The sequence below is a fragment of the Patagioenas fasciata genome, chromosome Z (genome assembly GCF_037038585.1).
Source record: "Patagioenas fasciata isolate bPatFas1 chromosome Z, bPatFas1.hap1, whole genome shotgun sequence".
Classification (NCBI taxonomy): Eukaryota; Metazoa; Chordata; class Aves; order Columbiformes; family Columbidae; genus Patagioenas; species Patagioenas fasciata.
The window spans coordinates 49,852,408-49,866,485 of record NC_092560.1 but is presented as its reverse complement, the minus strand read 5'-3'; the positions used below and the strand labels follow the sequence as shown (position 1 = coordinate 49,866,485).

General features: G+C 41.2%; 2 protein-coding genes across 2 annotated transcripts in view; both read left to right on the top strand.

The window, feature by feature from the left end:
- The first annotated feature begins 675 nt into the window (after nucleotides 1-675).
- Nucleotides 676-8,891, top strand: CCDC112 (coiled-coil domain containing 112). The gene is made up of 6 exons (XM_065860648.2): nucleotides 676-812; nucleotides 1,491-1,606; nucleotides 3,592-3,713; nucleotides 5,478-5,567; nucleotides 6,871-6,946; nucleotides 7,484-8,891. Exons 1-6 carry the CDS (start codon nucleotides 762-764, stop codon nucleotides 7,680-7,682), a joined length of 654 nt encoding a protein of 217 aa, XP_065716720.1. The 5' UTR covers nucleotides 676-761; the 3' UTR covers nucleotides 7,683-8,891.
- Nucleotides 8,892-11,828: 2,937 nt separating this feature from the next.
- The window catches only part of PGGT1B (protein geranylgeranyltransferase type I subunit beta), a 66,514-nt gene continuing 64,264 nt past the window's right edge, over nucleotides 11,829-14,078 (top strand). Inside the window, exon 1 of the mRNA XM_065860646.2 lies at nucleotides 11,829-11,989. Coding sequence (XP_065716718.1) covers nucleotides 11,868-11,989 — 122 coding nt within the window. The 5' untranslated portion in view covers nucleotides 11,829-11,867. The remainder of the gene's footprint in view (nucleotides 11,990-14,078) is intronic.

Here is a 14,078-nt window from a genome sequence, read left to right as displayed (position 1 = left end):
GAGTCCCAAAAATTTACTTAGTAATAGGAAACTTTTATTTTCTGTCAGGATACACTCTGGTCTTCCTGAAGGAAGTTATCAACACAAAACCTTACAGTCTGACCTAAATGAAACCAGAGCCAGTAACAAGCAGACTGCATGAGTCGAGAAAGCAAAATAAATAAAAATTGAAGTGTTATATATGCAAGAGAGTTCATCAGTCATGGTCAAATTACAGCCACACGTGGATTTCCCCCATTAACCGCAGCCTCTGAGGAAAGAGCGGGACACAGTGAAACCCTGCCGCAAGCACCACCTGCAGCCATGCACTTAATGGATCTCCAGACCGAGGACTCCTGAGGAGCCCACAGGTCAGGCCAGTGCTGCCTACCGGGTCTGCAGCACGTCGCTCTGACGGGACACCTACTTGTGACACCCAGACTACAGCCCTAGCTCCTCAGGCCGCCTCGAACAGCACCGCAGCTCGGGGCCTCTCGGGGCCGTTGTCCCTTCCAACCGCTCACTCCCTGGGAGCGGGCCCGCGGAGCTCTCGGCGCTGCCGCTACTCTAGGTGGCACCTTACCCCTCGAAGTGGCCGTCACGCCACACACGGACACCACTCGGTTCAGACAACTGGCACCAGAACCTCTGCGCAGAAACCCCGCTTCGTTTCTGCCGAAATCCTGTGATTTTGGGGGGCTCGAACCGCCGATAAGGCGGGCGCGGCCCGGGGCGGTCCCTCCCTCAGCGCCGCCGGCGGGGCAGGGCGGGGCGGCGCCGACATGGCTGCTCTGGCAACGGCTGTGGCTGCGGCGGCCGCTCGGCAGCAACAGGTAAAGGCCGCACCGGCCCTGCCCGCTGCCTTTCCCGCCGGCCCGGGAGCCGCTCTCTGCTGGCCGTTGGGGGGTTCCAGCCCGGTGCAAGGTGTTGGGATAAATGCTGAGACGTGTAGGAGGCAGTGTGGATTTGCCGGGCTGGTCTCTAAGTGGTAGCTCTGTAACCTGAACTGGTGGTTTTGTAATCTGCATTCCTAACGGTGGTTTTGTGAAGGATGTTCAGGGTTACTGTGGATGAGAGTTGGCAATTTGCAAGGAATATTAACCAGATTTCAGAAGTTAAGCCAGTTCTTTTCTTGAATAAGGTGTAATGCAGGTAATCTGCCTGGTGTGAATCCCATGTTTACACTCGGGTAGGTAGTTGCTCTGACTTGTCAGAAACTGCCATGAGACACATGGTACTTGGCTTGATTTAGTGATGTAGTGTGGCGAGCAGCCTCTGTTAAAGCAAGCTGATGTTGCAGTCTTCCTGGTTTGGTATACGGTCGTGAGCTTGCCATCACTCATTGCTCCAGTTTTATACTTGTGCAACTTAAGATTAGTTGAATTGTGCCAGTATAAAACTGAAATGATGCTGTTACTCTGCACTGCGGTATTGCCTGCTTAAAAGTAACGAATAAACATTTAAAAAAATAAATCCTGGTTTTGAATAATATTTGATTTTGTTACATACAGAGTGACAGCTGTTCCAGTACTGCAGGTGTTGGTCAACCATTTCAGAACCGGAAGATGAAAGCTGAAAAAGCTAAGAAAGTTGAATTCATAAGAACTGCAGAAAGGCTAAAAGCTCAGTAAGTTAAACACTTCATCATAAATGTATTTTCATACTGTTCTGGAGGTAACAAAACTTGAGGATCAAGGTAAGAATTTATGGTAAAGAAATCTTTAGGCTAAGAATTCCTTTTTAGGGGCTCAGGCAGATTAATGTTACTCTTACTCAGGCTCATGAGCTCAGGCTCATGAGCTCCAAAATGCCCTGTTGTTCTAATTAGCATTTGTATTTTGGTCAGTCATTTTCTTTGGTAAGCTATTGCTGCACTAAATGAAGAAAAAAAAAAGAGCCTGGGGCATAATTGAGTTCTCAGTTTTCCTACTCAGCTGTGCTTTTCTAAGGGCCTGAAGTCCTTAAGACATACCAACAAAAGAAGAATTGCAGCAACATTACAACAGCTTCCTCAGACAAGACTGAAAGCACTTCATGGAGAATATCTAGGCCACTGCTTTGGAAAATGGGGGTCCAAGGCAGCTTGGCATGGAAGTTACTTGAATCTGTTTCTTCACGTCTTGAGTAAGTGCTGTAACAGCTACACTGGCATCTGAAAGAACAGGGAGGTTTCTTCTTGCATGGATAAGCTTTATGAGGAAGAACTGACATAGCCCCCTAGCTGAAGGAGAGGTTTGTAGTTGTGAATCCTGAACAGTGACACTGAAGTCTCACAGGAGTGTTTTACACTGTCTGAACACCTCCTCTTTGGTTGTTCTTGATGCTAGGTTATGGCTCAAAAAGTTACTACTAGGTAAAACAGACTTCCCAAGCAGCTTCAAACAAGGCATGCCATTTAACTGCAGCACATTGTCCTTCTGTACTTGTGTGCTGAAGGCTTTTTAGGGCGATGTATGGGGAGATTGGGTACTTGGATCTGGTTTGTGAATTTCAGTGGACAGCAAACCATTTAAATTGTGAAACATAAACTGCACTCTGTAGGGATTTGAACTACATAACGGCAAAAGTCTGCTGAACAACCAAGTTGCTACGGAGAAACAAGAATTTCTTGCATTGTTGCTAGTGTTGCTTAACATTGGGAATCTCACCAGATCATAGAATCATTTTGGTTGGAAGAGACCCTCAGAATCATCAAGACCAACTGTAACCTAAATCTTGTACTAAACCATGTCCCTGTGAGCCTCATGTGTATGTGTTTTAACCCCTCTGGGGAAGGTGACTCAACCACTTCCCTGGGTAGCCTGTTTCAATGCTTCACAACCCTTTCCATGAATAAATGTTTCATAAGGATGTCTCTGTACTGTGTGGCACCACTGTCCTGCTGTTCTGATCTCTAATGTGGTGGCAGCAAACTTCACAGATGTGCTCAGGACTGCAGTATCAGCAGTCCTTTTACACCCACCATTCTGAAGGTCAAACACCAGTGTACTTATACTGCCTGGTTGTATTAAGGCAAAGCACATCCCACTCCGAGTTGTACTCTAAAGCTTCTGACTGTAGTAAGAAAGCAAAAGTCACGTACAGCTCTCTGTACTATACATAAAGCATAGTCAGTAAGTAAAGTAGCAGCTTTAGTTAAGTTATTTAAATGCTAATAAACTTGAATATTCAGTTGCAGTAGTACTATCGCTAGTGTTAAGGCTAAGGGAGTGTACTTCTTTTGTCTATGCTGCGGCTCCATCTATGTGTACAACTGCATTAATACAGTCTGTCTGTGTCCCTTTGCTTTCCAATGAGAATTCTCATAAGGCTCCCTGTTAGTGAGCATACAGATACAATTTCAGGCCATTTCAGTATGTGAAGCACTGCCTGTCAGTGTGGTAATTTCCTGGTTAACTTCTTTCTCTTGTTCAAGTTCTTGGGTTACTTTGGCATGTAGTCTTATAAGTGCAAAAAGATGTTCCTTGAAAACAGCTGTAGCAACAAACCAGTGATTTGTATAAAATCTAAGACAGTCCTGTTGACACAGCCTCAGCTGGATACTAACCTTGGAAACCTTGGGGCTTTGTGAAGCATTTGTGTCTTGCTCAGTGTGGCTGCCTTTTTTTCCAGGCTTGCAAATATAGAAAAAGACAAAAATGGACACCTTTACAATAGGAAGAGTGATTTCAGGGTAGAATATAGCATACTAGAGGAACTGGAACGTAGCATGACTATCAGCAGGAAAACTGAAAGTAAGTGGGGTTGTTGTGTGTGGGTTTTTTTGGGTTTGTGTATATGTGTGTTCTGGTGGGGGGGAGGGGGAGATTTACTCTAATTTTGTTTGGTTAAATGGTTTAGTAATTGGTAGTACAGTGAGAATAGTTCAACTGGAAGCTAGATGCTGATAAATGTGTGGTATTTCGCCATGTGTACTGCCTACAAAGAAGACTTCCATAATTCCCTTGCAATTTAGAGGCATAAACAGTTTGGACCTTCTGTGTTATTGTTACCTTTTAATCTTGAATGTAGCAGATAGCACCTACAACAGCCTCAGTGGAAAGTTACTGTTTCAGAAACCGGAATCAATTTTGTGTGCATAGTGTAAAATCTAATGTAGTCTAGTTGAGGTACAATAAATACATACCCACTGCAAGTTTTCACATGATTGCTGCCTTTATACTTTTAAACAGTTCTGTGTCTGTCTTTTTCGAATTTGTGCATATTGAATATTCATAGTCTCAATAGTGGTGTGAGATAGTACACAATCTGTCCTACAATATCTGTTCCACTTAACAGACCAATTAAATGTTTCAGAAAAAAACCCTGACTCCCTGGTCACAGTACCCAGATTCTTTCAGAAGTAATCTAATCATGTTGTGCCTTCTGATACAGAAAAAAAAAAAACAACAGAATAGGATGACTAATGAAAGGGACACATAGAGACAACTAAAAATACACTTACCTTACAAATTTGCATGTGTTTTAATGTGCATCTTTTAATTAAGGAAACTTATATCCTTAAGATATCTTGCAATCCTTAAGAAATGTAAATAGTTTCAAGGAATGACTAAGCTAGAAAGTTCAGAAAATTTTTCAGGGGTAAGAAGAGAGCATGGAAGTATGGATGGAGATAGTGTTGTGAGATAATAAAGAGGACAAAGATGAGAGGTGTAAGGACCTACATATGAAGTGTGAAGGAGTGTTAAGAGTATGATCTTTTAGGGTGTGTACTAGAACCCCTGAACTTGCAATTTTGATGTGTTCAGGTCTTTCAGCATGATCTATGTGCTTTTACTTTTCATGTCGTCTCAGCAGGAACTAGTAGTCGTGTTGTAAGTACATTTTCTTATGTTTAGGTCTTGAACTCTGTTATCCCTTCCTTGGACCAAATCTTTTAGGATAGAAGATACACCTCCTTATTACCTAAGATGTGTCCAGAACTTCATCCTCATCAGTATTGTATTTATGGACTCATGAGGATTCAAGTGGTAACAAAGCAAATAAGTGGAGTACACAAATACAGTGATTCTACTTTAGTTAACACAGCAAATAAATAAATAAATCTCACCTAAGCAGCACATTCACATATGCTTTCCAAGTTTGCTTTCATTGCTGAGTGTTTTGAGGCCTAGGTCAAATTCTCCATCAAAATTCCACAGGAGGAGTCATCTGCATAGGCAACGTTCTCCAAACTCCAGTTACCTGACAAGAGGTTTGCAAAAAAAAAAAAAAAAATCTAGATATGACTATCCCACTGACCCCTTTACAAATAGGAGCTACTAATTTTAAAATCTGTTGGCACTGTGTGAGGAGACATAATGGCCTGTACAGTCACCTACATGCAGTTGCAGTCATGTTAAAATGCTTAGTATTCTGGTAGTTTCTTATGATGGAACAGAATTTATGTCCCTGCTTAAATTAAATTCCCATTTTATTTTGGACACTTCTTGTTCTTGTGTTGAATATAATGTGCAAAGAAACTGTTAGACCTATCAGCCTCTTATTTTGTTTAACAGAAACTAAAATCCTGCAGCAGCTAACAAAAATACAAAATAATGTGAAAAGACTTCAGCAACAATTAAAAGATGTGAAGCCTACACCAGAATGTAAGTTGCGATTATGGATTTAAAAACATATTCCTCCACAGTCAGGTTTCTTGCATGGGCCTGTGATTCTCCTGCAGACTTGGGATACTCCTTCTCCAATGTGTCTGCTTTTCCAGAAATCTCAGAAGGGAAAAATGCAGAAATGTGAGAAATGGTGAAATATCATGCAGCTCTGTGTGGAAACAGAGAAACTTAGGTCTTAGAATTGCTATGGGTTTGTTTCTTTAGGCTGTTGAAAGCCATGTGTTTTCTATGTGTAACTCTTTGCCTTATTTAAAATAAAGTTATTATTCTAGTGCTGTTTAGATTCAGCTCCCTTTCATCAGGGAACTCATTTCTAGCCATCCGCATGGCTTGAAGTGCAAGTTGGAATATTCTGTGGAAAATGCTGGAACAACTTGTTCAGTTTGGATGATTTGGAACTTTGGAAATACACACTGAAAGAACCACTCTCCTGTGATACTTTAGTACTTTGTGTAGAGCACAGATTAAAGCCCTCCTACTAGCTGAGGGCTTTCCGGTGCTAGATAACATGCATCTCATCTCATTTATTCAGTGTCTCTTCTATAAAAAAAGGCATTATTTTCTTAATCTGTCAGCAAAGATGCCAAGAAATAACAAGTCATGAAAGCTGAACTAAGAGTTTTAGATTATGTAACTGTGCCAATTAAATTATATTTTTTTATAGTCAGGTTAGTTAAGCTATGTGTTCAGTAAGTGTCTATAGAGTTGTTGTGCTATTTTAAAACTGATTTCAAACTTTTTTCTACCATTGGAAAATAGAAATTCTCTAAACAGCTGTCAGTTACTGTCTTTCTCCATATCAGGACTACAGCAAGCTGACAGTACAGGATACAAAGTCTAACTTTAATGTTTTGTTGTCAGCTTTGTAAAAGTAGTGAGTTGTGGGTTAAATAGAATTGCTACAGTCTGGTATAAACCAAAGATTTGAGTGTGCATCTTAAGTCACTAACTGCATTGTTAAAAAAACAGAAGTGGGAATTTTTTAGGATAAGATTTGTCTTACTCAGATTCAATTGAAGGTTACTCAGAATGAGACTCTTGTTTAATTATAATGGGATTTGCGTCCAGTTGACTAAATCACTGTGAAATCACACTTTTTGAATACATGACAGTTTGTCTTTTAAGACTGTTTGAGATAGAAATGCATGCTTTTTAGTACACTGAAATAAATGTGTCCCCAAATTCTCTGCAAGTGCCTGCATTTCTGAATAGTGCTGAATTACTGATAAATACTCTAGATTTCTTAAGTGATGTGCTTTTTTCTCCTTTCCCTTTTTAGTTATTGACAAGCTCAAGGAAATGATGGAAGAAGTTGAAAATGCAATCAATGCTTTTAAAGAGGAACAGAGGCAAATGTGTGTCTATACATACTTCAGCTATAAGAAAAAGTTCTTCCATAAGACACAATGAAAACTTTGCTTTAATAGAGCAAACTATTCTTTTTACTCTTTAGCTAGTGATTCCTCTGATATGTAAACCAAACTCAAGCTATCAACATTAGCGTTGTGATAAATACCCTTTTAGAGAGGCTGTTTATATAGATTTTGCAGTGATCCAGTGACAATGATTTGCCTATGAAAAGCCTTTTCAAAGAAAGGCTGCAGAAGAAGCTGCTGGGGTTTTTAACTGGTGTCAGGAGGGGACTGAGTTTGTTGTTAGAGTACCATAAATGTGTGCTTTCACAAAACAGGTAACTTATTTCTGATATGTAGTGCTTTCTTATAAGATCATTACAAAGTGCTGTCATCTGTGTTACCATTTCAGTTCTTAATCTTTGAAGCATAGCTTTTGTGTGTCATTGAACAATTCCAAAATTAGTTTTTGGTGAATGAACAATTGAATACTGAATTTTTTTTCTTACATCTCAATCTTTGTTCTTTTATTTTTTTTAGATTTGAACAGCTTTTGAAGGAGGAAAGAACTGCTATTATTGAGCTCAGTGTCTTTGAGAGAAAAGTGGATCTGTGGGCATTAGGCAGCTCAACAACAGATAAAGTTTTGAAATTACCATCAGCCAAAGTCTCAGTTGATAAAAGAATAGAAAATCATCTACCTGAAGAAGTAGTAGAGTTTGAAGGGGTTCTACAGTGAACAGGAGGGTGGCAAGGAGGCTGGGATGATTATGATCATCAAAATTTTCTGAAAATATAGACAAAACACAAAGGAAGGCAATCTTACTTGGATGAAGTCCTTCAGTATCTCTGTGGAAGAACAAAGGAAGATATTGAACAGCATGATAAATGGTATCAAGAATTTCTGATTTTACATAGAAGAAACAGGTAAAACAACCCCTCTAGGGATTTTGTAGCTTTAAGAGAAAGTAAGTACTTCTAAAATGCATGCATTTCTTACATTTGTATTTGTCTCTCTGGTGGTAATGCTAGGTGGATTTCTGTTATAGCTGACGCTATGTAACTAAAGTCTTTAGCATCCTCAACTTGCCCAAAATATTTGTCTTAAAGAATTACCAGTAAGTGTAGACTTAACAACATATTGAAGTGGGCTGTGTATTGCCAAATTATATTATAAATGGTTTTCATGGCAGGAGTCCAGCAAGTTAGATGCCAATTCCAGAGCAGTAAGTGATCCCATCTGAAATTGAAGTTCTTGTTACATCTATCCCTAAGAAGGTCTGTCCCACTGTATAGGCAATATACCTATGCCACACTGACATACAGAACTATGATTTCTTCAAGAACTATCCATCTAACATAAAAAATGAAATATAAAATAGAAGGTGGAATTATTAATTCGAATTAAAAAAATTAAGACCTGAAATACATTTGCACTTAAAAAAAGCATATTATGGCAACATTTATTGATATACTGTATAGTCAGCCAATTACTATATAGCCAGCAACGTATTCTGTAGTGTAAGGATTTAACAACTTAACTAACAAAGATAAGGGCCCAGTTGCATCCTTGGTGGACGAGATAACGGGAATCTTCAGCATGAAGGAGGAGGACGATCCAGTTATAACCAACTCAGCAGTTTGGGCTTCGGCCAGCTCAGCATACCAGACCAAAGGTAAAAAGTGCACTGCGAGGAAGACTGCAAACTTTCATCCAAAAGACCCCAGCCCATGACCACCAGCTGTCAGCGCACGTGCACCAAGAGGAAGAGCTCTGTGATTATAATAGCCACTCCTATTTCTGGGACTAATTGTACTAAACCAACCCCTATTCTGAATATGTATGATATGTTAACATAAAAATGGGTACCTTATGAAACAAAGCATGCTTTGGAAAAGATTCCCATGCCTGCTGATGCCAGAATAAACATACCTGCTTTATAACTCATCTCGAGTTGTAGAGGTTTATTCTGCATGTCATTGTAAGTAGCCAAAGTTAATATGAATGCTGTAACTTAAATAATTTTAGCAGACACATATTAAACTTGCCTTTGTGATCCATAACATTGGAAAAAAACAAACCCGTGAGAACAGACAGGGGTCTTCTTTGCTTTAAGTTTTGACTTTAGTAGACTTTATTTCCTATATGCAGTTCATATCCTTGGAGCGTATGTTTTCCTCACAACAAGTCAATGGGAATGTGCAAAATTTTCATGGAAACATTACTTTTTTTTTTCTCCCGATGTGCTATTGCAGCCAATTAAGAAGCGGGAATAAAAGCAGCAGCAAGAAGGAAACTTGAAAGAGAAAGAGAAATCAGAAAAAATGCTCAAGGAAGAATAGCTACAGTGTGAAGAAGCTCTGAAGCAAAGCAGTGATTGAAGCATGGAAAAAAATATAAAAGAAAGCATTAGCATTTGCAATGGAACAAGCATCACAGCTAAAGCTAGCAGAAGAGAAAAAGCAACAAAAAGAATGCCAACACCACATGAAGTTACTGTCAGAAACCTATGCCTTGCAGAAGATAAAAAAGGAGGAACTTGAAAATCTTGAGAAGAGAGAGGAGGCTGAAAAGGAGGAAAGGAAGAGAACTGCAGAAGAAATTACTAAGTTTCAAGAGCATGTACGTAATTATGCTCCATTTATACATTTTGTTGTTTTAAATTCACCTATTTCCTTCTACAATATAATCTGTTAAACACTTTTTTAAAATCGAAGTTTCATTCATTTAAATCTAGTTTTGATTCACTATGAATAACAGCATCTGTTACATACAAGAAACAGGATGAAACATTATTTTAGACAAAGATGTTCATTTTACTCAATATCTAAGTTCTACAGGATTCTTCAAGCCCGTATTTCTTTCTACAAATAGAAGTAGTTTTATTTACTTCAGTGTGAGATTGTTTGGGAAAAAACACTTGGGCTGCATTGCTTGCCATGCCATAGAAAACTTCGTAAGACCTGATTGTTGTATGCAGATATGAAATTAAAAAGAGGGTTTTGAGTGTCATCATAGAATCATAGAATGCTAGGGATTGGAAGGGACCTTGAAAGATCATCTAGTCCACTCCCCGTGCTGGAGCAGGAACACCTAGATGAGGTTACACAGGAATGTGTCCAGGCAGGTTTTGAATGTCTCCAGAGAAGGAGACTCCACAACCCCCCTGGGCAGCCTGTTCCAGTGCTCTGTCACCCTCACTGAGAAGAAGTTTCTTCTCAAGTTTAAGTGGAACCTCTTATGTTTCAGCTTAAACCCATTACCCCTTGTCCTACCATTGTTTGTCACCCCTTGTCCTACCATTGTCCTGGAGGTTTCAGTTGCTGTAAGGTCAAGTTAGATCCCGTATCAATGTAAATCTGGTTACTGGAGAACTGATGTTTTTGTCATCGTTTATGCCAGTGTTCATTTTTCTAAACAGAGATTAAACTACTACAATTCATATTTTCTCAAAACTGTGTGATTATAATTTGTTTGTGCAGGACAAGGTATAGCAAGTAGCTACCTAGTATAACTTTATTCTGTACTATTCTATTCTAATTTCAAAACAAACAAACAAAAAAACTGTGAAAAAGTTGCATATATTTTTTCATATAATTTGTTTGCTTTTCTATTTGTTTTATGTTCCGAGATCTACATAAACTGGAGCAAAGGATTCTATGAAAACAAGCTAAAGAAGCAGAGAAACATGAAAAAGAAAAAAGGTAGGCAAAGTTAAGGGAGGAGGTAACTCATCATTTTTTGTTTTAATTTGAGGTGTGTGCAGCTGGGTTGTTTCAACAACCTTTTTCCTCATTGATGTAAAAAGGAATTTTTACTTACCTAAATGGTTGATAAAGGAAAGAATACATACTGAGTCATGGTTGTTATCAGGAGACAAAAAGGCAGCAGGCATAGTTGTTTTTATGTTTAAAAATTTTTTTTTAAAAGGCAAGAGAAGAATGTACTTATCTCCTGGCAATATTTGTTCTGAGTAAAGCCTATAGCTCATATAAATGAGCTGCAATGTGGGTGGTGTTTTTTATTTTTGGAGTGGTTTTCTGCCATCAGTTAAAGAAGTAGGCTGGTTTCCAGAAGAGTTTTGGGAACATTGCCTGTTGGGGTTTTTGTTTGTTTGTTTGTTTGGTTTTGTTTTTGTTGTGTTTTTTTTTGTTGTTGTTGTTTTTGGGTTTTTTTTTAGTTTAACCTTTTAAATTACTAAAACATAAATGAGAGCAAGCAGTTGTTGCCCCTATTACTGATTTCACAGTTCTGCCATGTCCTCTGATAGTGAGGAGGGAAAGGTCTCTTTCTGGATAGCCAGCTGTGTACTGTTTACTGTGCATCTGTCCTATGAGGATGGCCTAGTGCAGGCATGTAACTCATTCTGTGATCAATGAAAAGGCCAATTTGTTTGTTTCACTCTGGGGTGGAGATTCAGGTAACCATGGGTAACCAGAGACTGGTCCAGGCAGGGAGGACCACATGAAAGGATGCACCAACAGCTTCAGACCACTGTCACGGACCCCGTGTAGATGAGAGTGACAGATATCCTGTTTTGCCTTATTTTAGGAGCTACCCCCGCCTGGAGACAAGGGTTGTAGATGAGCACCTGCCCGTCCCTGTCGCGGGATGATGAAGCTTGTGAAGCGGCCAGCAGTCCTCGGGAGTTGTCACAAAATCTGCTTGACACAGGGACGTGTTTTACCTTTGTGAGTGGTGTATTTTAAACACCACCTGTAAGACTGACAGGCTTTGCGTGATGACGTAGACGTGCGTTTGCGTTAAAGCGGCGCTCGCCGGCCGGCTGCCACCCGCCTCAGCGACACAGGACGCGGCCACCGCCCGCTCGCCGGTCCCGCGCTGCCGTGACGTCACGCAGAGGGGTGGAGTTCCTGGTGTGCGTGACGCAGTCCGTGCGCGCCGGGCGCGGGCGGCGGCAAGATGGCGGCAGCGGGGCCGGGGGAGGTGGAGCGGCTGGACTTCCTGCGGGAGCGGCATGTGCGTTTCTTCCAGCGCTGCCTGCAGATCCTGCCCGAGCGCTACTCGTCCCTGGAGACCAGCAGGTGGTGGGCCGGGCTCGTTCGCCCGCGGAGGGCCTGTGGGCGGGCGGGCGCCCCATGCCCGGCCTTCGGGGCCCGGCGCTCGGGCTGGTGGCCGGGGTCTTGGCGCGTCCCCGTACCTGGGGCCGCGCTGTGCGTAGGCGGGACTGACCCTTTCTCCCGGCGCTGCCCGCCCGTGCCGGAGAGGCGGCGGCGCGTCCCTCTCCGGCGGGCAGTGGCGTGGTGGGGAGTCTCTCCGGGAGAGCTGCCCGCCAGGACCGGCTCCCGCGGCTGCGGGTAGGGTGCAGCACCGCCCCGGCCACCTGAAGGGCCAGGCGCCGCGGCGGGCGGAAGGCAAGCGCTCCCAGAGCCCCCACACCAGCAGACGGCCGCCAGAAAATAGGAATTGGTATAGGAGTTAATTCTGTCACGTAAACTCCCCGGTATACATGAAGGACGTTTTGTTGATCCTTCTAATCTATTTTCAGCCCTGTGCTTCTCTTTTTTAATCCACCCTGGAAGCCGATTTTAAATGACTTAAGCCTTTCATAGCTCAAAGTCAGCATGCAGCACCCTCTTATTTATGTAACAGAAATAATTTAAACCTTTATTAGCTAGTATGAAAGTTAAAATACTAGTGAAATATGTTTCTCACCTTGAATTAGAGGGACACTGGTCCCTTTAATGATTCAGAACACATTTAGTTCAGATTCTTAAAGTCTTCACGTAAGTTAGTTACACCTGAGGCACAAGAGACACACATAACTTGATTGTCAAGCTGAACTTGATAAAAGCTTGGAGGCAGGTAGAGGGTTTGATAGCTTATTCAACCAATAAGATTGTCAGATAGTTTTCACTTTGTGATTTTTTGCAGGGCACATTTTGAAGAATGCTTAATGACTTAGATCAAGTCTTTCTGCTAAAGCAAGTGTTATTTCAGTTGAGAGTACAAACACATGTAGGGGCTAATATGGGTAGTGCTGAGCAGTATGTGAAATAACACATAACTTTATATTGAAAAGGAAAGTTGAAAATGTTTATTTCAGAGATGTAAATAATTTATTCATTATGAATTACCTGATGTTTCACTGTACTTTGTCAATTATTTTAAATGACAGCAAAAGGAAATCTAGGCATGCTGTGTTTCTACGTCTTTCTAGGCATTAAAGTTACAATAGCATGCAGATGCATTAGAATTGTAACCAAAGGGCTAACCTTAGTCACATTGACCTACAGAGAAAGGCTGAAGCAATGGGGTTTGTTCAGTCTAGAGGAGGGAGTATCTGATCACAGTCTTCCCTTACTGAGAAACTAGTTACAGAGAAAGACAGAGGTGCACTATTCACAGGAGAACAGCGTGATCGGGCAGAGGGGTATGGGAATGAGTTACATCAGGGAAAATGGTCTGAATGTAGGAAAAATGTTCACCATTAGAGCAGTTAACCACCAAGAGGTTGCCCAGTTAAGTGCTTCAGTCTCCCTTGAAGACTTGGCTCGTCAGGATGCTGGGTCACTTCCCCTAAGGCTCAGAGTTGTGCAGAAGGTGGGACTAGTGGTCTCCAGGGGCCCTTGGAAACCTGGACATTTCTGTTCTGATTACATTGCCAAGCTGTCGCAGTTTACCATTGAGCTGAAACAGGCTCTAGTTTACATGGGGACTGCCCTGATCTCACTGAATAGTACTACTAATAATAATGCTAATTGGCTTGAGAGCTGTTGAGAAATTAATGAGCTGTCCGAAATTTAATGTGTGGTTACAGTAGCTACAATACATTAAAAAAACAGTGCCCAGTTCTTTGTACATAATGACTGTGCAAGACTGAAAAAACACTCCTTTTTTGAAAATTGGAACTGTCAATTTGAAACTATTTCAGGATGTCTTAATTTTTGACTAATGAGCACAGTCTCAGCCTCCAATTAGAACAGAAATTGTGGTCATCTAAATTCATGTGTTGTTTTGAAGCTGCAAAGTTTTTACTCAGCCAGAAGCTTTCCACTTCTCTGGAAGAATTATACTGATATTTAGATCAGTGTTCTGCAGATATACATACGTGTTTGTTAATAAATTCTGAGCGGGAGATTGAACCATAAATGCATCTTCCCCAGTTTGCCC

What these genes read in the sequence shown, in the direction of transcription:
- CCDC112 (XM_065860648.2), top strand. Translation starts at nt 762, where the DNA reads ATGGCTGCTCTGGCAACGGCTGTGGCTGCGGCGGCCGCTCGGCAGCAA. An exon ending in TGTGAAGCCTACACCAGAAT is followed by an intron (nt 5,568 to 6,870) that starts GTAAGTTGCGAT and finishes TTCCCTTTTTAG; the next exon opens with TTATTGACAAGCTCAAGGAA. An exon ending in AAAGAGGAACAGAGGCAAAT is followed by an intron (nt 6,947 to 7,483) that starts GTGTGTCTATAC and finishes TATTTTTTTTAG; the next exon opens with ATTTGAACAGCTTTTGAAGG.